Source organism: Podarcis filfolensis (genome assembly GCF_964270895.1).
Source record: "Podarcis filfolensis genome assembly, chromosome: 12".
Classification (NCBI taxonomy): Eukaryota; Metazoa; Chordata; class Lepidosauria; order Squamata; family Lacertidae; genus Podarcis; species Podarcis filfolensis.
Genome location: NC_139614.1, coordinates 20,912,564 through 20,939,643, shown reverse-complemented (window position 1 = coordinate 20,939,643; position 27,080 = coordinate 20,912,564). Strand labels below are relative to the sequence as shown.

At 42.5% G+C, this 27,080-nt stretch overlaps 1 protein-coding gene and 1 long non-coding RNA gene across 2 annotated transcripts in view; one reads left to right on the top strand and one right to left on the bottom strand.

The window, feature by feature from the left end:
- The window catches only part of RFTN1 (raftlin, lipid raft linker 1), a 109,192-nt gene extending 94,739 nt beyond the window's left edge, over positions 1-14,453 (bottom strand). The window contains exons 1-2 of the mRNA XM_083578050.1: positions 14,259-14,453; positions 2,596-2,748 (exon numbers count right to left, since the gene is read on the bottom strand). Of these exons, the coding sequence (XP_083434176.1) occupies positions 2,596-2,748; positions 14,259-14,262 (157 nt within the window). The 5' untranslated portion in view covers positions 14,263-14,453. The remainder of the gene's footprint in view (positions 1-2,595; positions 2,749-14,258) is intronic.
- Positions 2,644-27,080, top strand: part of LOC310745604 — a 34,814-nt gene continuing 10,377 nt past the window's right edge. Inside the window, exons 1-5 of the long non-coding RNA XR_014540218.1 lie at positions 2,644-2,751; positions 14,419-14,874; positions 17,375-17,481; positions 19,887-19,975; positions 20,092-20,198. This is a non-coding gene — a long non-coding RNA (uncharacterized lncRNA). The remainder of the gene's footprint in view (positions 2,752-14,418; positions 14,875-17,374; positions 17,482-19,886; positions 19,976-20,091; positions 20,199-27,080) is intronic.

Below are 27,080 nucleotides of genomic sequence, written 5' to 3'. Positions count from 1 at the left end.
TTCTACAAATCCAATAATATCTACAGGAAAAGCTGAAGACCAGCTGGGAAGCTTTTAGCAGCTTGGGTGTAACCTACTGTTGCCTCAGTCCCACAAAAACAGTTGGCTGTAAACATTTCTACCAACTGAAGCCAAGACTTTTAATAAAATATTCCTCTTCCTCTTGTGTATATAGCATCAGTGGGAGCAATTATGTAAACTCTTTTTCACAGCCCATTTTGGATTCAGTTCCTTCATATTCTTCTGATTTTGACCGTCTTTTCTTCTTTGGGGGGGGGGCTGTCAATATATGTTGATATGTTAAAATTTACTTGAATTAGTCAAAAGAAACCTTTTTCTTACAGCACAATGCTAACCATGTCTACTCAGAAGTGAGCTCTACTGAATTCCATGAGGCTTATTCCCAGGTAATTGGTGTTAGGGCTGAAGCCTTAGTTGGTTTTATATGGAGTTAAACTTTTAAAAAAATTAACCCAAAGTGAGTTTTACACATTTGTCGTCTAAAGATGACAGAAAGCACTTTAGACTAGGAGTCAAGCCCCCATTTTATTCCTGTTTTGAATCCAACCTACTCTGTTGCTTTCTCTGCAACTCACAGCATCTGGATTACATTACAACCCTTTCTACACACACCACCCTGCCATTCTACTTACAGATATATAAAAACTATCTATAGATTATTATATTTCAGCTTTGTCAGCTTTGCACGATGGAATAAACCCAATATAATTCAACAGATTTAAGCAGAAATTGGTTGAATTTTAAGTAACATTAAGCACTACCTTGAAACTGGATAAAACAGGGATGATTTTTTTTTATCTCCAAAGTACTTATCTGCCATACATCACTGATATATCCTTATTTCTTTTGCTGTATATAATTTAACCATACCCACTAACTTTATAACAGATACCGCCAGAACAATTCCCCTCTTATCCAAGCAAAAAAAAAAAATACAAATGAAAGTTTAATGCTAGAATTACCGTAAGTAAAGTGCATTTGTTGTTAAGTTTGTTTTCAATAGAATTACAACTAGAAAAGTCATAAATCTAAACTGTGTTAATGCAAACCAAGATTTTTTCCACTTGACTATATGCCAGTGAATGTGACCACCTCATTTATTAACAAGTTATTTTTAACACTGCACATGTTTTGAAAAAGAAGTGAGGAAGAGGAAATAGCGCTGAATGGGCCAGGAGCAGTGTAGCATGCACAGACTTGCATTAGATTTAATTTTAAGAACAGTACTAGTCAAATTTTAGTTACAAATAGCTGCAGATGATTAGATAGCAAAGCCAAAGTTTCATTTACAGAAAAGGTGAATGTATTGATATGTTATCTCTTGATAATCTCATACTATAGTTAGTCAAATGTAATTTAAAAAGCAACATAGCAAGTCAGCCTATGGAAGCAAAGGGGAACAATAGGACATTCTCATTTGTTTAATGTGGGTGCCACAACCTATGAATGATGGTTAAGGCTATTTATAGTAAGAGCAACAGGTACCAACACAGAGAACCAGACTGACTCCATGCTTATTCCTGGCTCCTAATGCTGGTCTTCACAAAATGCCTCAGAAAATGCCTCAGAAAATGTATACAGTTCATCCTGGTCCTATGACATTCATTGAATGACAGGTGTGTGTCACCAGATGGAAACAAGCCCATGGAATAGATTCAGCTGCCCACTTATGATCTAGGTCAAACTGTAGAAGAACTGAGTGAATGACAAGCTAAGGGGCAATCTAGATATGATGTGTACCTTTAACAACCTCATCTCATCTGTCTCTCTCTCTCACTCACTCACACCCACTCTCTCTGTCACACAGAAATGTCTAGCTAACTCCTATAAATTCTGATGAGATGTAGAGAAGGATGCAGTGACACCACACATGGACAACCTCTCTAAAGAGGCTTGGCTGGTGTTTTCTGAATGATCTTCTCAGCACCAAGTGAACATCTTTTTACTCACACGCTCTTTAACTATGTTTTAAGTCCATAGTATAAGGCATTTTAATGCTGCCGCTACGCAAGCAAGGTTTTTGATGTCTTTCATTGTTTGTTTTTAACTATTATTTTATGTATTGTGTTTCAAGAGAATGCTCATTGATTTACATAATGCACCGAGTATGCAGAGATAAATTTGGGATCAGAAATAGCATGTTGGCTTGCACATCCCTTTCCCATTTCTTCAATGAAAAGTTGATTAGTAGCGGTATATTGTGTACTGGAGTCCAAACAAATGTTCACACTTTAAGGAACTGGAGGCACCTCTATGTTATCTTACTTAGCTAGTCAAAAAATGATAGCTAGCTCCCTGTTAAGCATACACTAGAAACCTCCAACTTCTGTCCCTGGGGCACATATCATAGCTGATATTTTACATTATTTTATACAAAACAGGAATAAATATCAAACCTATTTTACAGTTGGAAAAGCATCATAAGGCAGAGCATGATACTATGTCAAATAAATGGACAAAAGCTATATGTTAATATTTTCTCTGCTTATTTATCCATATTCCTTATCAACATGAACCACGATAACTATCCTAGATAGGATGTTTTTAAAATCTAAAAATAAATAATAGGCTTACCATCACTTAAAGTTGTAAATTCCAGGAAGTGATATTCATAGAAAATATCTATTTTGGTTTCTACTTGAGGCCTCTTCAAAGTTGAATAGATGTTACCAGGCCGCTTTTCATCATGTTTTTCCAACTTGTTCAGTCCGCAACCCATTGCAAAAACTGGTGACAAAAAGGGTTAGGAAAAACACTAGTTAGTTCAAAGTATATCACCCACCATGAATAGTCTGCTTGGAATCACTGTATTTTCTGTAAGCCTTGAAACAGCATGATTAAATGGTTCAGACATTTAGGAGCTATATGTAATCTAATACATCAAACACACTTCCCATTTAGAATGAATTGTAATTATTTGTTATAGTTACAGCTCTCAATTTTTGTTATGCCCTACAGAACAGTGTAAAACATATCCTCAATTTGTTTTACATGTTGTAAAACAAACACAACATAATAATACTTTGAAAAATGCTGTAAGCCTAGAACGCAAAATACCTATTACACATATACAGCAGACTTGTCAAGATGTGACACAGATGTGATATAGTAACTTGCAGCCCACCATTAGCACAGGCTCTTAAACACTCTCTCCATGATTTACTGTAAACAATAATTTACTGTTACATCAATATGATTAATGTTAACTAGGATTGTCATTGTAACCATGGTTTCAAGTGGGTTTACAAACCATGACAATGAGGGCAATCCTAGACTGCTTTAAACGTATTCACACCCATGCCAACCAATTAAACAGTTAAGGAAACCATGGAAGGTAGGGCAAATGTGCACATGGGGAGAAGATACGAGTCCACAGCTTTGCAAACCACTGTTCACCCCATTATGTCTGCACTATGCCTACTAATGAGATTTTGGTCACAGCAAACAAGAAATCAGAGTATTCTTAGTCACCTTCAGTTCAGAACAAGACCGAGAACAAACAAACACTGGAAACCAACATATGCTAAGTATTAGGAATATATGTAGTTTTCAGCAGGGGTGCCAACTTGAATAAAATGGGGGGGGGGGCAGATAAGCCCCACCCTGTGTAATTGATCACTTGATGAGATGCACACACACCATTTGAATGGCAATGCCCATCAACTTGGGGAGCAGTCCCCTCAAACATTTTATTGGAGGGGCAATGACCCCTCGACCCCTAGGAGTCGGCTCCTATGGTTTTCAACATGAATAGTCTAAATATGCATTTTTATGCCATTCAAAACTTAAAATCTAACGGGGTTTAGTTTCTAGAAAAGGAAATGGTTTGCTACAGATTGATCAATGAAGGAGAAGAACTGCTAAAAACTGTCTCAGAACATTTTTAGGGATATTGTTGTTGTGCAAGTACCCCATCAATTTTATCAAAATACCGTACTCTTACCAGGATGTTGCAGAACCACAGTTGCACAGATTTGAGATCCTGTCCCCTGAACAAGCAAAAGCTCTGCCAGAACCTAAACACTTGTGCAAGGAGAGGAGCCAAAATTATCCCAGGTCTTTTAAACCTATTTTCTGGAAAGACCCACACAAGTGGCTGTTGGTAGGAAAAGGCGCATGCACTTACTAAAATAATTGAGCATATTAAAAAAAAGATCATTCTCTTATAAGTCACTTACACAAATCTTGGAAGACCAATAAGCTTGCACAGACCCAAGGAGTGAAAGGCACTACCAGTTCTGGCCAAAGTCTGGATCTGCCCAAATCAGGCTGACCTGGGTGGATCCAAGCTTTGTATGGATCAGGTTAAGACAGCCACAGATTGCCCTGGGTTAGATCAGCTCACCCAAAGCAATCCAGGGCTCTCAAAATGCTATGGGTGATCAGGCAATTGGTGGGGCAAGTTGGTAAGGAGAACCAAGCAGCATCTGCAAGGTTTAAAGAGCAGCACAGGGCTGTTTGCAAAAGGGCTTTGAAACAGCTCTGCACTGTGCTTTGGCTGTGTATGCTTGTGCCCTTTGCTCACACAGCCAAACTTAACTCTTTGCTCACCAGCTGCTGAGTGAAAGGCTCAGTCCCGCTTTATGCAATAGTGGCGGCATAGGAGTAAAGGAGATGTGCATCTCCTTCCCACACCAACTGTATCTTTAATTAGGATTTTTAAACCCTGATTAAACATGCAGTTGGGTGGGAGAGGCAAGCATCGCCTTCTCCCCCCCCCCGCCATGTTTAATAGGGTTTCAAACCCTAATTTGAGAATAGGGCTTGCCCCTGAATGGATTTGCACCTCAAATCCAGGACAATCCAAAGTGGTGGATTGGGCCCCAGACTGGATCAGGGTAAGGGGCTTGCACATCCCTAACAACTACACAAAGTAAACTCATTGAATGTACGTTATTAACTTAAGTTCATTAATTTCAGTGGGCCTACTCTGAGTGGGACCTCTTGAATGCCCAAAGCATTTTTAAACTGCAAATATTATAGCACAAGCTCTCTTATATGGTATATACTGACGCAGGGGAAAACTCATATTTTATTTAGATTAACAAATTACTCCTCCGTGAATGCAAGGATCTTGAGACTCTTAAATCATTCATATGTTCGACCATATGGATAAAATAAGACGGAAAATCTATCTCTGATTGTATAACCGTTAACAGAATTAATATAAAGATACACATGGAGCACCAAATTTGAATGAATAAGCAACATAAAGGGCTACAATTGAATTATTTCTAATGCCTCTTGAGTGATGAAGGAGGGTCACAACAAGAGCAGAACATTGTCTTCCCTCCCTCTGAGATTTAAAAATGAGAACACTCATCTCAGCAATCAGCCAACTCTGAAATCCTTCATTTATCATTTCCAAGACAACTGGAAACTAGTTTGAATTATTTCATTCTAAAAAACTTTTAAAGCAATAATTTAAATATTTACATAGTTATATTGATATTAGTCCACTAAGCATTAAACCAAAATATAATACATAAATACATACAGCTGCAGAGATGACAGGATGGGAAACTTTTGTTCCATGAACTTCCTTAGGACCTTAGCCATTAAGTTTGCAATGATAGTGTAAAGTGAAATTTCCCAGAATCGTTGTGTAGTTTATATATCATATTGGAGCTACTACAGAAAAATCTGGGAAAGCTGCAAAAGGATTAAAGAAAGTTTCCACAATTCAGAGGAAAATCTTCTAGACCGAGGGAGGAGGGGCACAGAACCTCAGGCAGCGGGTGGGAATGTTGCCCCCAAGCCTCTCTATCTGGCCCTTGAGACTCTCTCCATGCCACACCCTTCCTCTTAGGAAGAACTCGTTTCTGGTACTATTTCATACCCTTCTTAGTCAGTTCCAGACAACTTATGTCTTGAACATTCATCCTGATATACTATTATTATTATTATTATTATTATTATTATTATTATTATTAGTTTGTACCCCGCCCATTTGACTGGGTTGCCCCAGCTACTCTGGGTTGCTTCCAGCATATATAAAAACATAGTAAAACATTAAACCTTTAAAAGCTTCCCCGTACAGGACTGCCTTCAGATGTCTCCTAAAAGATATATAATTACTCATCTCCTTGGCATCTGATGAGAGGGCATTCCACAGGGTGGGCGCCACTACCGAAAAGGCCTTCTGCCTGGTTCCCTGTAGCTTTACACGGAATACCATGCTAGCTCACACTGCTGTGTAAAAAACCACCAGTGAGGAGTTTAGACAACATTTCATCAAATAAACGTTACTCCACACTTCCCCGTGCATTATCCTGTTACATTCCTTATAGCAAAAAGTTGAGTTATGGAGGGAAGCAGGTTTGTTGCACAGTAACTCCAAATCAACTTTAGTTGTACAACCTGAATTTGCTGGTATGTGACTGAATCCTGCTTGTTATTTTTTTTAAAAAAAATAGTAGTTTGGAAATACCCCTTGAGCATTTTTGCCTGGCTGGAACTCTGAGAATACTTCTCACTTGCTTGCTAGAGGACAGAGAAGAGAGTGTGCAGAAACTAGCCTAGTGTAAAAAAGATTAAAATTGCATTTGTCCCACCCACTTTCACCCTTGACCCTGCTCACCACTGGCATGCAGCCCCCGGCGGATGGCCCAGATGGGAATGCGGCCTTTCAGCTGAAAAGGGTTCCCTAGCCCTTGTTGTCATTAGATGAACAGTAACATCACCTGTCCCTGCCAAAACTACACAGCCACGTGCTCCTGATTGCTCTGCCCAAGAATAAAAAGACCTTTATTTCTGGTGTTTTTTTTATTCAAATGTAATTCAAATAAGGGTGCCAGGGATCACCCCACTGCCCCTGGTATTTTCCTTCTCCATGGATGCAGGATCCATGAAGATAACTATGGTTGACTATAACTATAACTATAACCATGGATAACTATGGCTATGGTAAAAGGTAAAGGTAAAGGGACCCTGACCATTAGGTCCAGTTGTGACCGACGCTGGGGTTGCGGCGCTCATCTTGCTTTATTGGCCGAGGGAGCCAGCGTACAGCTTCCGGGTCATGTGACTAGCATAACTAAGCCGCTTCTGGCGAACCAGAGCAGCGCACGGAAACACCGTTTACCTTCCCGACGGAGCGGTACCTATTTATCTACTTGCACTTTGACGTGCTTTCGAACTGCTAGGTGGGCAGAATGGCTATGGAGTTAACACCAAATACATTACTTATGGTAAATGACTGACCACAGCTGCTAGAGGGCTGTGAAAATTTGTGTTCCAGGCTTTTAAGACTCATCTACCCATGTTCTATCTGAAACTAAAGGGGTGTATTGGTTGCCAGATGTGATTTTTTTCCAGCTCTCCTACCCCCACTACTTCCCAAGATTACTTGAATTGATCAATTTACATGATACTACAGATGCCGTGCTAATGTCTAAATTGTACTATAAAAATATATACACAATGATAAATACATATGTATATAAACATAAATATAAATATATCTTGGCTGTTAGTCCTGGGGGACCTGCTCCCTGCCTTGCAGGGCTATTTCCACCTGGTCTGGGAGGGCAGGTCCCTGACTGACTCCAGCAACAAAAAGCAGAGGCTATTGAAGAGGGTTGAGACTATCTTGGCTGTCTCTAAGTGCAGACCCAGGTCATCAAGCCTGAGCTTCCACAGCTGCTGCCTGCCATGAACCAGCGTTGGCAGGACTAGCAGCAATAGCAGCAGAAATGTTATATTTGTATGATAACATTTTATATTTGACATCCTTTAGTAATGTTTTCTTTTGAAATGCTTAAGATAATTTTTTGTTAACTTTTCTGTGTTAAATGTGGATTCTGTAGTTGACTTCCTTTGTAATGTTTTATTTTGAAATCTTTAAGATAATATTTTAGTTTCCTTTTGATTATGCTGCTTTGAATGTGTACTTTATACTGTACTTTAAAAACAACAACACCTGAGCACATTTTTGTTGAAAGTCAGAGAACAAGTGAATGGTCCAGCCAACCACCACCACATCTCTACTGTGTACCCAAGTCCCAACCAGCAAAGAGCAACATAGCTCTCCTACTACTGTGTGTCGTGTTATAATTGGATGTTCTGATCAATTTAAGCAGAACTTAAGAGATTAAGCAATAATGACCAAACTAGATGAATATTCACATGACTTCCTCACATGTCAAAGTTCAGATCATCAAATTTGGGACTGAAAGGTTACTTTCGTGTAACTGCCCCATGGTTCCAAGGCACTTCTCCTTTTCTATGCAACAGAGCCGAGTCAGACACATTTATCTCCATCAATTTGCTTGCACATTTAACTACTCATGCTGGTCTACTTGCGTAAGTAGTATTATATCAGACCACCTTTAATGCGGTACAATGGCCTTTTCATGGCAGTAAGCCAGTGGTTTAGTCTTTGCTTGTTTGGAGCGAAACAAACCACAAGCAATGGTTTGCATGTAACACTAAGTCATTGCTCTGGTTTGCTTCCTCCCAATGCAACAAAGGGATGACAGCAGGTGCAATTTGAGTTAGTATGCACCAACACGGTGTGCCAAAACAGTTGCTTGTTCCCAGTAAGCCATAGTGTGTTTCACTCTGTCTTACAGTTACATGTCGACCAAGCCAATATGGAAATCACTGATTATAAAAGAAAGTTCATGACCCTATTAGTTTCATCTTCTGACATTACACCAATCATCTAAGCACATAACTTGCACAAGAAGTTAGATGCAGAAGAGAGAAGGCTGAAGAACAAGTATGAACTTTCAGATGAAGCAGCACTGGCAATGATGAATATGACAAAACTCATGCAAGTTTTTCCTTACTAATTTCTTGCAGATTAGATTTACAGTGGTACCTTTGGGTTACAAACACCTCAGGTTACAAACACTTCAGGTTGCAGACTCCGCTATTCCAGAAATAATACCTCGGGTTAAGAACTTTCCGCCAGGATGAGAACAGAAATTGCACGCTGGCGGCGCGGCAGCAGCGGGAGGCCCCATTAGCTAAAGTGGTACCTCAGGTTAAGAACGGTTTCAGGTTAAGAACGGACCTCCAGAACGAATTAAGCTCGTAACCAGAGGTACCACTGTAATTCTTTACAGTGTATTATATTACAACAAGTCAGGTGACTCATAGTTCAACATAGAAATTCATTCTCTGCTCTGCTAATAATGCTTTGGATACCGTCCTGTGGGTGGAAGGAAGGAAGAATGTAGAGTTCAGAGCACAAATGCTAAACCTGTGGAGAGCTTTACAGCAGATCATAAGTGACTTTCTATTCTCCCTGTTAAATAGATACATGAGCAGAGCAAATAGAACAAATCTACATTAACCCTCATCTATTCACAGGTATACAGGAAAGATCAAGTCTGCAAAATAAATGAAGAAAAATGAACATATAAAAAGGCCTAACACAACAGGTTACCTAGATAGAGAGCCATCATGTTTTTCAGGGGTCCACAATCTTGTCTGGCTTTGCTGTACAAGATAAAAATTGTAGCCTCCAGCTCCAGACCCCACCCCCTGTGCCCTGCTCTTCTCAAGGGAAAGGATGGGTGGGACTGTGTGCTGTTCAGCATTGCTACCCAAAGGTCCACAGGGTGCCTTCAGGGTGTCTCCAAGTTGGAATGGAAGCTGGCTGCTCATCAGGCTTGCTAGCAGGTGGTACCACACCAGCCATTGTGAGCGGATTTGTTGGATGATTTTGAACCTCAAGTTTGCCAAAGGCCACATTTTGTTAGGATTAAGTAGCACAAGGTATGCCACAAGCCTCAACGGAAAGAGACATAGAACAGTAGCACTGAAACTCTGCACTCCTCCACACAAAAAACATGAAGAACAATTGCAAGATGTTATGTTAATGTGTTTAATGGTTAACCCAACAACCCTCCCATGATAGTTCCAGGAACTGCATTACATAGACACTTGCAGCAGCGATGTTGCAGTATAGTTATGCTGCATCAATTATTCATCCAACAGATTAACTTGCATTTCTAAAGTGATATGGAAAATAGGAGTGACAGAGCAAAAAAAAAAAGGTAATAAAGCTTTCACACTTAAAACCACTATACAGAATTTTCCTTAACATTTGCCATTCATTAGTTATGACTAAATATGGCCCTCCAAATGTTGCTGAACCACAACTCCCATCGTCCCTGACCATTGCCATGCTGGTGGGTGATGATGAGAGTTGCAGTCCAACTATAGCTAGACTTTAGCCATCCCTGGCTTATGCACATAGGCACATAGGCACATATATTCAAAGCTACATTGTTTCCCCACCTATGTCATGATAGGCAGAGAACACCACAGCTCAAGTAGTTCAAAACAACATCCCCCCCCCCCCCCGGTATTTTAAAGCTGAATTTGTCAGATGCCTCAAAGTAGCAACAGAAATTAAAATAACATTTGGTGATGCTAGCAAATGTAGTCACATCTGTGACCAATAGGATTGTGTAGCAGTAATACATCTTAGAGCTTATATCCCAATGTAAAAAGCTGACGCTAATAGATTGGAAACTACTGTGTAGAAAAAGGCAAATATAACAAGGCTGCCCCAGATCCTGCACATTTTACAAGGATTAGAAGTGTCAACCCTACTTCAACTACAATGTTTTAATGGTCTTTGCAGAAACTGAAACATAGAGAATTTCTCTCTACTACATAATAAATATTGATTGGTAAACATTCTAATTGGGCCTGCAATCCTCTGCACAGTAATACTCTTATTGTACTGTTTTGATTCCAACAGAATTGAAACAGCCTAAAACATAAGCAGTATTGCAGCCTGTATTAATATAATATACAAAACAGTGATTAGTCAAAGGAAGGCAAGTGGAGTAACTTTTTGTTTAAATTAAATAAAATGGCCATTAGATTTTACAACTAAAGACTTTAACTTGCAGTATAATTAAATCTTAGCTGAAGCAAATTCTTGAGCGGTTCTTTTTTTTTTTAATCTATCACCCAGTTCACTCAGCTGGCTTGATTGTTCAGCACTGCCTTGCAGAAAGATCTACCATAGTTCAATTTGCTGCCCCAGATGGGATCAGAAAGTGCTGCAGAGTTACCATGCTGACTCCTATGAAGGAATCAATGTTGCCTTACATCACTTAACGGCAACCCTCTGGCCAATCTAAAAGCATCACACATGAGCTCAAAGGGGAGTCCTATTCAGATTCCATTTTTCAAAAGACTGTGATGTACGGAGAGCCTCAAGAGTCAGGACACCTCCTGGTTCAGAAAGGGATGCAATGAACTGCTGTGGTGGGAGGAAATAATACTATAATTTTCATTTTCCAGACAAACATTCACATGCAGCCAAAAGCATTATTATTCACCAGAATATATGTCACCAGAAGATCTAATATTATTGTTGCCCCATTAATGCCTAACAGCATTCTATCTGGGAAACAAAAAATGTGCAGATGCAATGCAAACATTATTTCAAGACAGACAGAACATCATTTGAGTGGAGAAGTCTATTATGACCCCTTATATTTAATGATTCTATTGAAAAGTGTTTATAGCATAAAGAGTAAGTGAAGCTTGTAGCAAGATGTTGCAGTGTTTGCTATCCTCCTAACAGGAATGCTCATGTTCAGAGTTTCAGCCAGCAAGCTATGTCCCCTCAGTTTTTTTTTTCTTTCTAGCTGACCGCCAACTTTCTGTGGCTATTGGTCCTCATAGGGCCATTGTTGCTGATGCTGTTTTAGAGTTGTACTTCTGCAAATTGGGGGGGTCACCTCTTCTGCTTCTCAGTGCCCCCATCTTGACTCAACTTTTGCTGGAATTTCATCATTTCACAGGGAATGATATCCCAACCTATGGAAAAGCATTTCCTTCGCTCATAGAGTTATCTGCAATAAGCTCTCCTCATCCTCACTCACTTCAATAATGATTCCTTGCTACCAGAACCAGAGTGCTCTTAAACTCTTTTATGGAATTCAATGCTAGGTCCACTGAGATAGCAAGAGTGGAGTCAGGCAAGACGGTAGAAAAGGGAGAACATCTCCCTTGGGGTCCCTTCCAACTCTACAATTCTATTATTCTAATAAATTTTACACCTGCACCCACTCAAATTAAAGATGTTCGTGGCCAAAGAAGCCATCTGAAGCAGTTGGAATTTTTTTCAGCTCTTCCTTAATTCAAATCATTGTTCATAATACAGTACACATACAAAATCTATCTACTGGAATCAGTAGCTCATGCCAAAGACAAGCGGTCACTATTTATCCCATATGACAATTACAAAAAGTTGTTGGTTATAGAGAAGCTTCTCCTATCAGGCAAAATGAGTACGTTTACAGTATCGTGTCAAGTGTGTTCTGAAAACACTAAAAAAAGTCCCCCCACCAAAAAAAGCCAGTTAAGCGTGAAACTGCGAGACAACAAAGTGCTGTCATGTCTCAGGGCCTTACCTGGTCTGTCATGACCTAAATTAGCAATCTGTGTGGTACAACCACAACATCCTTTAACTATGGGGTGGTTTCATTTCTGACACTGAAAAGATGGTGTTGGATCCAGATGTAATCATGCTCAAAGTAGACCCTTTGAAATCTATAAAACTTAACGTCAGTGATAAGTTAGTTATCAATGGGTCTACTTAAAGATTTAAGTCTTGATCCAATCCAGTTTTTGCTGTGCACACCTCTAAAGAAATATAGAGCTGGCTTTTAAGTCTCTCTCTCACACACACACAAACACGCCCAAAACTTTACCTAAATTTATCTCAAATAAAGCAATGCCAGACTCAAATATCAACAAATGATGTGCTGTTACTGCCTAGTCTGGACTACGTCAGGCTAAAAACAGGGAAAGAAAATGGACCAGTTTTAACTTTTTGGAGGTTTTAGATTTTTTTGAAAAGTAAATGTGTGAATGCTCATTTGCTTGACAGAGGCTAAGCAAAAGCCAACAGCAGCCTTTTGAAGGGGGATGGAGAACCTGTGGCTGTCTAGATGCTGTTGGACCAGCTCCCATCATCTTCCAGCCATCATGGCCAACAGTGAGGGATGATGCAAGTTGTAACTCAGTTACACCTGGAGAGCCACAGGTGCTCCATGTCTGCGCTAGACAGGTTGAAAGATTCCCACTGGCTTCATGAAACTTGAGCTAACCGCCTCAGGCTTTGGCCCTGAAAGTTCATATTTATTTATCCTTGTTGTGGAAGTTTGTGAATAGAGTCATTTCCAGACCTTTCAACTGACGTCCAGCACTTCTGATGAGACCCTCACCAGAAAAGGCATCAAAGCAGAACATGTACTTCACTGTCTCATTATGATTCATGAGAGACTTTCACAGGGATGATACCAAATGACAGTGAAAGACAATGTTTCCACCCAACATTTCTGCCTGTCCTTTCAGCTTATACCACCCACTGGGGAAATATAACATCTTTAGCGCAAGCTGCCTGTGGCAAAAGATTAAGGTTAGTGTATGTGCGTGCACATATGCATGTGTGAGGGAGGGAGGAGGAAATTAAGCCCACATTGTTGCTGTACACCAGTAAATGTGGTACATTTTACACTTATTGATGACATTCCCTCTCTCTCCATTTGTTTTTCGCAAGCTTTCTAATCTTCACCTAGCAATGTATTCCTGCATCGGGTGTGGGCACACCTCCGAATTTACAACATCCAGCAGCTTAAATACAGAATACAAACACCCGTACTTCAATACTCCCTTCTTATAGTTGCAGACTCCTATAAATTAAGGTACCTAATACAGATAGAAGAGGACCATTTCCCAGAAACTTCCAAAAGAGACAGAAATGCAAGAACACAGCCCAAGCAACAAGCACCCTCCTCCCACTTTTTATTTTTACCTACCCCAGATCTTTCAATAGAGACAGGAAAGAAGCAGAGACCGTTATCAGTCCTCCTAAAGCAAATGGGTTTCCTCCTGCCTGATTGAGAGAGGCTTCTTTCCAAAGACAGCAAACATGCAAAGCAGGCAGGCAGGCAACCGGACCACCTCGTTTCTCTCAGGCGCGCATCTGGTTCGACTCCGGATTCCAAAAAAAAACCAGAGGGGTGGAATCCTTCGCTCCACTCCGAAACGGTCGGCCCGTTGCCAGAAGCGTTCAGTCAGTGGAAGGCGGAGTTTTCTGCGCCAACGTTACCACTATTATTACTACAGTTATTATGATTATTATTATTCTCCAGAACAGGCAGGTCGCCCACGGCGCTGCTCCAAAAGCGCTCACACCTGTCCAGCTGGGTGGGAGCTGAGGATAATAATCATAATATCACTTACCCGCTACCTACCCATCAGACACGCACACTTTCCTCTCCCGCCTAACGGTCTGAAGTTTGGCGAGGCGCTGTAAACGCCTGCCAAGAGAAGGAATCCGGATCAGCGAAGGCGACGAGGCGCCCAAACCGCCTGCCTCGGCTGCCCCCTTCCCCTCACGACAGCCTACCTGAGAGGCTGCTCCAGAGGGTCTTCCCCCCCCCCTCACCTGGGGCTCGCTCCCCTTCTCCCTCCTGGAGGCCGAAGCGAATCGACTCCTTTCACACGCCGCGCCTCGTTTCGTTTTTCTCTCTCCCTCACAGCCCGAGGCGGGAGCCCGCCGAGCAGCCGCTCCCCGCGCGCTTCATCACCACAGTCGCGAAGAAAGTTTGCTCCTCTCTGGACGGGGCGGGCGCTCGGAGGGGCTGGCTTGGCGGCCCTTCAGCAGCAGCCGCCGGAGGAGGTGCCGCCGAAGCGGGACTGGGAGGCGCCTCGTGTCGGGCGGGGAGCGGCGGGCGCAGCCCCTCTCGCTCGGCCCCGGGGGGATCCGAGGCACTTCCTCTTCTTCCCCACCACCCCACCCCGCGAGAGGAAAATGGAGCGGAGGCGAAGCCGGGGGACGACGACGCCTTCCTCGCACGCCGGCAAGAAGTCAGGCTCCCAGAGCAGGGCTCCCCGCCCGGCCATTTCTCCCCGCCCAAAATCTGAGATTCCTCCCAGAGTTGCTGCGGACGAGAAGCGCGCGGCCAATCCTGATCCTGCTCGTGGGGGATGAGCTCGCCTCCAAGGAAACACGCGCAGCTCTTTGCGCTTATCCTTTATATTTGTGGCCCTTTTGCTGCTGCACATGGTTGGCCTATTTCATGCTGCCCCTCAGTTTGGTGGAAGATAAAATACGAGCTGGCGACATGTTACTGAAGCATGGGGGGGGGGCGTTGAGCCACCCCAATCAATAAAAATACATAGCAAACTGAGGTTGTGCCCCCCCATAAAAGGCCTGTCCCCCCCCTAACAAAAATCCTGGCTATGCCCATGTACACCTTGTATTTTATATTTCACGTGGCCCACTTAGGTAGGCCTGTGTTGCCTGACACGCCCTTCAGAGCCCCTTTAGAGTGAATGTTGCTCATGTCATGATGCCTGAAGAGCCCATCTGGGTCAAGGTGGGCAGGGACTGCTTGGGTGTGGCACCTTTGCCCTGTAAGCTGTTCAGCGGGCCCTCCCCAAATCGACAACTGCCTAGGCCCCTGAAGAGCCTGCCCTAAGCACTCAGACACTCTTTGAGTCTGCTGCTTCAAACCATGACAGATGAAACATGGAGAGTCGGGGTGGTGCAGTGGTTAGAGCGCTGGATTCAGGCGTGGGGAGACACAGGTTCAGTCATGCGCTGAGTGACCTTGGGACCGTCGCTATCTCTCAGCCTAACTCGCCTCACTGGGTTGTCGTGAGGATAAAATGGGTGAGACGGAGAGCCATGCATACCACCTTGAGCTCCGTGGGCAAAGGTGGGATATCAATGTAATAAATAAATAAATCCAATACACCCCTCCACACCCTGTCTCCTAACCACCAGCCCCCTTCTCTCCCTGCTTCTTTTCTCTTTTTAAGATTGTAAGAAGAGCCCCGTGGCCCATCTAGTCCAGTTTCTTGTCCTCACAATGGCCAGCTGGATGCCTGTGGGAAACTCACAAGCAGGATCTGAGCATAAGAGCATTCCCTGATCCTGGAATTTCCAGCAACTGGAATTCTGGTTCCTTTGGAATTGCAACTCCTTTAGCCCCCTGGTCTAGGGTCAGGAAATCTGTGGCCAGCTCCAGATTTAGGGTAGTGTAGGCAATTCTTCCATATACAACACCAAGCCGAGGGGGCGGTATTATTATTATTATTATTATTATTATTATTATTATTATTATTACAGTCATACCTCGGGTTACAGATGCTTCAGGTTGTGCGTTTTCGGGTTACAGACGTACCGAAACCCGGAAGTACCAGAACGGGTTACTTCCGGGTTTTGGCGCTTGCACATGTGCAGAAGCGCTAAATCACACTTTGTGCATGCACAGAAGTGCCGAATCGTGACCTGCGCTTGTGCAGACGTGGCACTGTGGGTTGTGAACGCTGCGGGTTGCAAAAATGCCTCCCACACGGATCATGTTTGCAACCTGAGCGTCCACTGTATTATTATTATTTGTTGTTATTGTAAAAACACATATTTATACAGGTACCTACTCAAATGCGGTACTCTCAACCTGTGGTACTCTCAAGTATTGTTGGACTCCAACTCCCATCTGCTGCAGCCAGCGTGGCCAATGGCCAGTGAAGATAGGCAGCATTTGGAGGGCGATAGCTTAGCCATCTCTGATGTATAGAACTGCAGGCTAAAAATGTTGTTCAGGAGCATGGACAGGGAGCATACTACTGCTTCCTGCAGTTACAATGAATTTCAGCTCGCTTATTACTACCACTTGTCTTTTGCTTCAGGTATAAGGAGGTAGGTGAAGGTGCAGAGTTAAGGCACAAAATCACATTGTCTCTGCAGGGAAGAGTATTAGTGAGCCTACTCTTTAGCATGGAGGTAGCCAGGATTTTTGTTAGAGGGGGCAGGCTTTTGTTGGTGGGGGACAGAGCCTCAGATTTGTATTGATTTTTATTGATTTGGGAGGGGCAGCTGCCCCCCTGCCTCCCCTTGGCTACGCCCAGTGGTGTAGCGTGGGTTGTCAGCACCCGGGGCAAGGCAAGTAATTTGCGCCCCCTAACCCGTGGATTTGCACCCCCTAACCCGTGGATTTGCGCCCCCTAACCCATGGATTTGCCCTAACCCCAGATGTTGCGCCCGGTGCGGCCCACCCCCCCCTGCACCCCCCACGCTACGCCACTGGCTACGCCCATGCACTTTAGGCTTGTCATCTTACTAGCCTAGAAGTTAACAACTGAATTCAGGCTTCTTTCCATCAACTAAGTCCTAGTCCCTTACAAACTGCTTAGATACTCAAGCTTGTAGGAAACATGTTGCTTTCTGTTCTGCCTGTATGGAGGAAAGTGGGTCCTACCATTTGGAAGTGGGGGTTTGTCTCATATGGCACATGCTATGCTACCAAAACCACTTTATCTTTATCACCTGAAGAGCACTATTTGCATTTTTCTGCTTCAGGTACCAACATGTCCTGGACCATGGCTGATATACAAAACAGAAAATTACAAATTCTGATTCAAAACAGGTTTACTCAGAAGCAAGTTCCACTCAGACCCACTGCGCTTGTAAGTAAAATGTGTTTGGAACTAGCCTAAATGCAAGGCTGTAACTAGGATAGGATAGACTGTACGATACTCTCACTTTACATAATAATTACCATCTAATTAGCCTTTCTAACCTTGCTGTCATGTGCTATAAAAGACTAACTATATAGGGCACAGGCTCTTCTAAAGGTTTTTACTCGCTGCCACCTCACAATAGAAAGGAAGCTGCATTGAAGGCTTATTGAGGGATAACAGGTCTCATTTGCAAATAACAGATAATCTAAATTATGCTGCCATCTAGCACAAAATAGAAGGAAAAATAAAAAAAGCTGCCTAAAGGGAACACATTTAGAAAGAAGAGCATAAAACAGGCTCATGTCCTTCATTATGAAAACACTGCCAGGACCATCTGACTTTTTATTCTTATCATCCCTTTTCTTCTTTCTGCCCTTGAATTTTCCTTTTGTGTTTGCACTGTTTTCCTCTATCACACTCTTCCTTTACCTCATCATTTTTCCCCACTCATTGACTTGTCTAGCTTTCTGCCTATGCGAGAAAGCAGCATGCACTCCCAACAGGGGGGCCATATAATTGCACAGGTTTTTGATAGTGGCGTTAAAGCATCTGGGGAAGAGCGAAAGTGCAGCCTTTTCAGTATATTATTACAAGAAGTCGGGTCAGCAGCACTTCCAGCTCCAATCTCATGGGCACTACACCAGTGGCTTCTAATATCACCCTGTGGATGGTTTTTAACATCAAAGGTGAAATTTGAGGAATATCTAGAGCATCAAAGCTATTAAAAGTTAAAACTTAAGAGATGTTTCCTAAAAATAAAGTGAATATCTCATACCAAAATGAAGCTATTTATTGTGCACTTTATTTAATTCCTGGTATGAAGCATAATTTAGTCAAGCTTTATGTGATTCAAAAGACAATACAGAATATTCTGTCTAGTCCACGGATAATAATGTTATCAGCAGCTACATAAAGAAATCATGTGTCATAATAGTTACAGATGGAACTGGGTCCGAAATCTGCAGCACTTTTAGCCCTCACACACTGTCTTATTTGTAGGATAGATTCCAGCACATACTGGGGAACTTAGGTTTGCACAATTAAAATGGATTAAAGCGCTCCATCACCCTAGCAGAACAAATTGACTTTTTAAAAGAAGCAGATTTTTGGGGGCTTGGCGAGTGATGGAGAACTGCACTTGAAGTGTGGAATGTAAGAATCAGGGCCGGACCACCCATGAGGTAAGGTGAGGCTAGTGCCTCAGGTGGCAGGATCCACAGGGGCAGCAGATCTGGTCTCCCAATGCAGCCAATCCCAACAGCAACCAAGATTGTGGAGGGTGGGGGAATTTGATGCATCAGTTATGTGTAAAGGTAAAGGGACCCTGACCATTAGGTCCAGTCGTGGCCAACTTTGGGGTTGCGGTGGACATCCCGCTTTATTGGCCAAGGGAGCCAGCGTAAAGCTTCTGGGTCATGTGGCCAGCATGACTAAGCCGCTTCTGGCGAACCAGAGCAGCGCACAGAAACGTCGTTTACCTTCCCGCTGGAGCAGTATCTATTTATCTACTTGCACTTTGACGTGCTTTCAAACTGCTAGGTTGGCAGGAGCAGGGACCGAGCAATGGGAGCTCACCCTGTCGCGGGGATTCGAACCGCCGACCTTCTGATCGGCAAGTCCTAGGTTCTGTGGTTTAACCCACAGCGCCACCCGCGTCCCTTCAGTTATGTGTACACATTTACTAATTTTTAATGTAGCGCCATCAGAGTGCACAGCACATTGCCAAGTTCAAGAGGGCAGGTCCCTACTCCAGAGAGCTTACAGTTCAAAAACACACTGCACAGGGGAAGCAACAGCGGAAGAGGGGAATGGAGGCAAGAGTAAAGAGAAAGAATGTTCATTTATAGGTTTTGTTAAAGGCTCAGTTTTAATGGAGAACTTGGATTTTGAAGGGGAATTTCAAGGAAGGAATTGGGCAGTGGTTCTCTGCTTCTTGTAGCTCTCTGAATTTTAGCCTACATTAATAGTCCAGAAGAGCAACTCCTGTTTTTTTAATTCAAAATCAATAAAGCGAAATAGAATCCTTGCATCATCCATAAGCATACACTGAAATGTATAAACATTTATCCTTTTACCTGAGTTCAAAAGAATAGCTTAACAGAGCTAAGGAACAGATAATCTGCTCTCTTTTTATTTTTTTATTTTTACTATTACGAGTATTAGGATTTTGTTATTGCAGACTTGGCCTAGAGAGTAAGCTTAAAATTTTCTTTCCATAAAACACTAATGCTCGCGTTGTTCCTTTCAAAAGGGGTCATAGTTTGCTCCTCTAACTTTACTGTTACTAAGTATCAGATCTCTAGTTCTAATTTTTATATATATATAAGGCTTGTAAATACTCGCTTTCCTAGTGGCCTGTGCTCAGTAAGAATCACTTCCAGTCAATATATACATCTGTTAATTCAAGGACAGCTCATCCTGCCCCTTCTTCAAATTATTGGTATGTACAAAAAAAGGTAAGTGAACATAAAACGGCACGTATCTTTTTTTTCCAAATTCAGTATTTCCTAACATGCACACACACATAAATGAAGCTCACATTCTACGTATACACAGTTACTTGTTCCTGATAACCGTGTGATGGGAAAATGGATATTCTACAGACCAGCATCCTATTCCATGTGGTGCTAAACTTCCTCTTGCATCTCTTTAATTAATACCAGGTAAATCCCATCAATAAGAACAGTAGTCAAAGCTTTCCTAGTTGTCAGTGTGTTTTGGGCCACATGTGTACCTTATGTAGCTTTCTAGCTAATGTCAAATTGCCTTCGCCATTTTTATATTCCGGGCAGTGAGTCAGGAAACTGCAAAGACCTTTGCATGTTACTTGGCCCTTGGAAGAGCCATGGAGCACATTATTTGCAAATGAAAAAAGTATATTCTATTATCAGCATAATCACTGGGATTATGCTGGGAAATATGCTTTTCTAAAAGCGTTAAAAGCTGCCAGCTAGGGAAGACAATACTAAGCTGTTTATTAGTTGTTGTTGCTGCTGCTGCTATTTTGTCACTTTTTAACCAAGGTAACTCAAAGCTACTTACAATATATAAACACACGCATACATTAAAACTGGCATAAAATACAACCAAAATCTAAAAGACAATTTTTAAAGAGCTGAATTAAAACATCCCACCCACTCAAGAACGTAATTAAAAGTCAAATGCCTGGCAAAAAAAGGAAATGAGCTAGAAATTAGATGGACTCATGGTATAAGTCGGTTCAGGGCATCTTCCTATGTTCATGTGTCTCGCATTGGGACATTTCCCTCGAGTAGAATGTTTGAGTTGTGGCTCTGAGCAGGCACAGATCTTAGGCGTGTCTACATTAGAGACCACAAATAATAAAGTATAACTGACTTAACGGTTTTAATACCCTGGCAGTGAGTCAGTACATCCCAAGAATCTTAGTTTGTTATAACTTCTCTTTGTATTTGAAATCCTCAAAACCCAAGATACACTGCAGTGACTAGTGCAATGAAAATGTCAGCTCCATGTGAAGCAGATGTGAAAAAAGGCAAATTTCATGATAGGGATAATTAGGAAAGGGACTGAAAAATAAAACTGCCAATATCACCACTCTGTTAATTTCTATCTATGGTATACAGTGGTACCTTGGGTTACATACGCTTCAGGTTACAGACTCTGCTAACCCAGAAATAGTACCTCAGGTTAAGAACTTTGCTTCAGGGTAAGAACAGAAATCGTGCTCCTGCGGTGCGGCAGCAGCAGGAGGCCCCATTAGCTAAAATGGTGCTTCAGGTTAAGAACACTTTCAGGTTATGAACGGACCTCCGGAACGAATTAAGTACTTAACCAGAGGCACCACTGTACAAGAATACTGTGTAGTTTTGGTTGCCAAAATCTTAAAATGGTTATTGGAAAAGATTTCGACATTTTGGGTTTTTCAGTTTAGAACAAGGGCAAGTCAAGAGAGCCGCCATGGCAGAGGGGTATGAGGTGGAAAAAGTTGACAAGGATAAGTTCTTCTCCCTTTTGCATAATACTAAAACACAAGGTCATCCAATGAAGCTGAATGTTGGAAGATTCAGGACAGGAAAAAAAGGAAGTACAGTGATACCTTGGGTTACATACGCTTCAGGTTACATACGCTTCAGGTTACAGACTCCGCTAACCCAGAAACATTACCTCGGGTTAAGAACTTTGCTTCAGGATGAGAACAGAAATTGTGCTGCCGCAGCGCGGCGGCAGCAGGAGGCCCCATTAGCTAAAGTGGTGCTTCAGGTTAAGAACAGTTTGAGGTTAAGTACGGAGCTCCGAAACGAATTAAGTACTTAACCTGAGGTACCACTGTACTTCTACACACATTACAAGACATAGTGAAACCATGGTACTTGCTATAATACTATGCATGCCCTCCAACCTTAAAATAGGGATGCCCTATTAATAATAATAATAATAATAATAATAATAATAATAATAATAATACCCTGCCAACTGACTGGGTTGCCCCAGCCACTCTGGGCAGCTGCCAACATATATATAAAAAATAAAACATTAAACTTCCCATACTGGACTGTCTTCAGATGTTTTCTAAAGGTTGTATAGTTGCTTATCTCCTTGGCTTTGCGTTCACATAGTATGTAGCAATAGTCACCAACTTGAATGGCTTTAGAAGGGGATTAGATTCAGGTTAGCAACAGTTACTTGCCACTACCTGGCCAAACACTACCTGGAGGATCAGAGGCAATGCTGATTTGTTGTTAGGGAACAGCAATGGGAGAGGCCTATTGCCTTTGACCCTTACTTGTGCTCTTCCCAGAGGCATCTGGTAGGCCACTTTAGGCAACAGGATGCTGAACTAGATGGGCCTTTGGTTAGATCCTGCAGAGCTCTTCTTAGATTCTTACATGCATAGAGAGCATCAAGAGCAACTGGGAAAATGTAAGTTTCTTTATTTTGAAAATCTGCAAACTGGACCTTCATCCAAAACATGGATTACAAAGCAGTGCCCGTTTTAAAAAAAACCCTCAATACAATATTAAAACAATTTTTAAAAATCATAATAAAATCCAAGAACAAAAACCCAACCAGCTAAGGTAACACAGTAAATTTAAATAACACTCAGTGTTAATATACAAGACGTAATTACGCATTGTGTGCTCAACCCTCTGGAACAGATTTTAGAGGTGCATGAGGAGAGGACTGCAGGGGGAGGAGAAGAAGCAGCAGCCCAAATTAGTAAGGGGATGCACTGGATTTCACACAGAGGGAGTTCTGGCAATTCAGACTTTCCAGAGATGTTTTGTGTGTGAAAGTTTTCTCGTGCTTTGTGCAGAATGCTGGTTTAATTTTTTTTATTTTCCAAGTACTGGATAGCATATTTATATAAAATTTTAAAAGTGTTTCCCCATGTCTCTTTATGAGTATGTACAAATTTATTAATTGCAATGGTCTAAATAAATTTCAGTGTGTGCTACTGCTCCACAACTTTTCTCTGCTACACAGCTATTAAAAGTACACAATCCTGGATCTCCTTTGCATCATGTATTTATCCAACAGCCAGACTATTTAATTGCATTTCTCAGACAGAGCTCACATAAGACAGGTAGCTCTTTCTTACTACAAGTTATTTTCCATGTGGTTATGTACTGCATTTGTGTTTGCCTCAGCAATCAGGATATGGTTTCTGTATTAGTTATCTTTCATTTTCACCTTGTTCTCCCCCATATTTAAGCCCATGTGTGTATAGTCCTACCACCTTCCCAGAACTTACCTTGACAGGGTAAGCTGAGGCATAAAGAAGCTCATGTCAAAATAAACCAATGGGTCTCTAATGCACTGCAAGCAACACTCTTTGTTGCTAGGCTAAGTCATGACAGCGCTTCTGAAATTTGTAGTACGGTAATACTTAAGCCTAACACCCCATCTGCTGGCCAGTGATTATGTTGCAGTGGAAGTACAGTATTATAGCCATGTTCCAAGTCAAGGAAATATGCATCTGTTCTGTCACTTCTTATATTACAATGTGCTATCATGCCAACCAGCAAGATTCCATTATGTTTGTGAGGACCTGGGCTAGTGTTTCCGTGCACTGTTCTGGTTCGCCAGAAGCGGCTTAGTCATGATGGCCACATGACCTGGAAGCTGCGAACAAACGCCGGCTCCCTCGGCCTATAGAGCAAAATGAGTGCGCAACCCCAGAGTTGTCCGCGACTGGACCTAACAGTCAGGGGTACTTTTACCTTTACCTTTTAGGCTAGATATATCTAAACCTATAAAACTACCAGAAAAGCAGTTACATTTTATCATTGTTTGGCGAAACCCCCCCTGCAAATAAGCACATATATATTAAAATATTTGCATTCTGCCTTTTCACATGCATATGCGCGCGCACACACACACACACACACACACAAAATAAAGCGCACAATCCCTCGCTTTATTGGCTGAGGGAGCCGGCGTACAGCTTCTGGGTCATGTGGCCAGCATGACTAAGCTGCTTCTGGCGAACCAGAGCAGCGCACGTAAATGCAGTTTACCTTCCCGTTTACCTTCCTATTTATCTACTTGTACTTTGACGTGCTTTCGAACTGTTAGGTTGGCAGGAGCAGGGACCGAGGAACAGGAGCTCACCCCGTCAAAGGGATTCAAACCACCGACCTTCTGACTGGCAAGTCCTAGGTTCTGTGGTTTAACCCACAGCGCCACCCACATCCCTCTTCAGCACAGCTAGCAATGGTTAAAAGCAATGTACAGGTAAAAATACTAGATTACACAAATCAAGGCTGGCAAACCTTGGGTCCAGGGGCCAAAATGTGGCCCTCCATAACTTTGTATCAGAACTCTCCCCAAGTCACATCTCTCACTGGCCTCGCTTAGCAAGTGTTTGTGCCAGCTATAATGTGCCTTTGAACCCTAATAACCCATTCTGTTTATCACGATGGAAGGTAGAGAAGGGCATGTGCAGAACCCTGCAGCGGAATTTTTTTGCATTTGTTGCTCCACCCACTTTTGCCTCTGGCCCCACCCACCACTGGCAATGTGGCTCCCGAAAGGTTGCCCAGAATGAAATCTAGCTCCTGGCCTGAAATTTCACGAACACACACACACACACACACACACACAGCCAACTTATAGAACACATTACAAGCAATGAAAGCGGCAGCAATCAATGGAGTCATGAAATGACGTAACCGCATTGTTACAGTGTCTGTTCTGGACACCCAAAAAGCTCTTTAAAACAGGATCACCTTGGCTGGTTCCTAAAAAAGAGGTGGCCCAAAGTGAACCTCCCTGGGAAGCTCCTTGGTTATTTGCTGCTGCCGCACAGAAGGCTCTGTGCTGCCCTCGTAAAACACGAGTGACTTCATATGAGAAACAGCAGGCAGTAACATATCCTAGACCTAAAGTGTAATACAGTAGTGTAATCTGGATGTCATTAAGACGTGAATTACATCAACTAGGTTTTGCTTCTCCAGGAAGTGATGCAACTGGTAAAAACTGGTTAAAAAAAAAAAGCACTTCTGGCCATTATTTTTGCTTGTGAACTTTCGGATGCAGCCCTGGATCTGAAAGCACCCCTAGATGCAAATCCTAAGTTTCGAGTCGGAGTGCAATTCTGTCTGGCGCTGGATGTAAACCTCCCCTCAGATCAGAGGTATTCCTAATCAACAGCATTTGTTTTGTTGGGTCTATGTGCCCTGCAATCCAGCAATCCTTGTGGCCACACTTTTAACTGCTATCTGAAGTAGTAGCCACATTACAAGTTATTTAGTAGAAGTAACCATTCTATAATGGGACTGCTTGGCAACTGCGTTCTGCACACAAAGCATTTATCACCTTAAGCTGTTACACACTATATTAGACAGATTTATGGAAGCTGTTCCAGTTTGGGACACAGCAAGTTGTTTTTTTAAAACATTCTAAACTTTTGGGAGGCAGCCTTTAAAAATGCTGTAATGGTGCATGCATAATAGCTTCACTGAAATCAAAGCAGTATATCAAAGTTTAAATTTTATCAAGGTTGATCACATTCCATAACCACAAGAGTTGCTGTGGGAACCAAATCTATGGCAGAATACTCTTGCTCTTCTGAAATATTTCCAGCTCATGGTTACAGGATTTTTCGAATATATGTTCTCTTGCAAGTGTAAGTTATCCATGGTTATGTGGAAGCCAGTTGAAGTTAAATCCTTCGAAGACAGAGGTCCTCTGGCTGGGACGGGACGATATGGGATTGGGGGGGCAACTCCCATCTCTTGCGGGGGTGCAATTAGTGCCAGCACCGTCCGTTAAGAGTTTGGGTGTAATCTTCGATACCTCCCTCTCTATGGAGGCGCAGATTACAGCTATAACAAAGGCGGCATTTTTTCATCTCCGCCGAGCTAAGCAGTTGGCCCCTTATCTCTCTCGCCCTGACCTAGCCACTGTGATCCACGCGACGGTCACCTCCAGACTGGATTATTGTAACTCGCTCTACGTGGGGCTGCCCTTGAGACTGACCCAGAAACTCCAGCGGGTGCAGAATGCCGCGGCGAGACTCCTTATGGGGTCTTCGCTGCGAGATCACATTCATCCGGTACTATACCAGCTGCACTGGCTCCCGGTGGAGTACAGGATCAGGTTTAAGGTGCTGGTTTTAACCTTTAAAGCCCTATACGGCCTAGGACCCTCGTACCTACGGGACCGCCTCTCCTGGTATGCCCCACAGAGGAACCTACGGTCTGCAAATAAAAACATCCTGAAGGTCCCAGGCCACAGAGAGGTTAGGCTGGCCTCAACTAGAGCCAGGGCTTTCTCAGCTGCGGCTCCAATCTGGTGGAACGCTCTGTCACAAGAGACTAGGGCCCTGCGGAACCTGATATCTTTCCGCAGGGCCTGCAAGACAGAGTTGTTCCACCAGGCCTTTGGTCAGGGCGCAGCCTGACTCCCTCCTCTGACAACCTGCACAGAATTTTGCTTAACGGTTGCCATTAATTTGATTTTAATTAATTTTTATAATGAAATGTTTTTAGAATGTTGGATTATTTGATTGTTTGATTATTTGATTGTTGTTAGCCGCCCTGAGCCTGGCTTCAGCTGGGGAGGGCGGGATATAAATAAAAATTTTATTATTATTATTATTATTATTATCTGAACCTAAAGTCCTGTATAAAAGGTAAAGCTTTAAGTACGCAAGTAAGTTGTTTCTGGCACACAAGGGTTTATGTATAGCTGCTTCTGATCTATCAGCTCAAGACTGTGATGGGACAGCTGGCAAGTGAAATAATGTGTATTGTTAGATAAGTTGACCTCGGAAAGTAGAGACTATAGTTGCTTATTTGTCTGTATATTATTCTTGCCCTAACTACAAGGTTGGAGCCCGTGTAGATCCTTTTATCTTGACAGACTTGGACTGCTGCAGCCCACCCCCCTAGTATATTAGATGTTACATGTGGGTCTATGCATGGAGGCAAGTTCAGAGGTCTGCTTTTTGAGATTATAAATTCTTTTCCCACCCAAGTGGAACAAATTATGCCTATTGTTGCCCTCTGTGTCTTGTTTGACTGACATCAAATGTACAAGCAGAGAACAGGACCAAAACA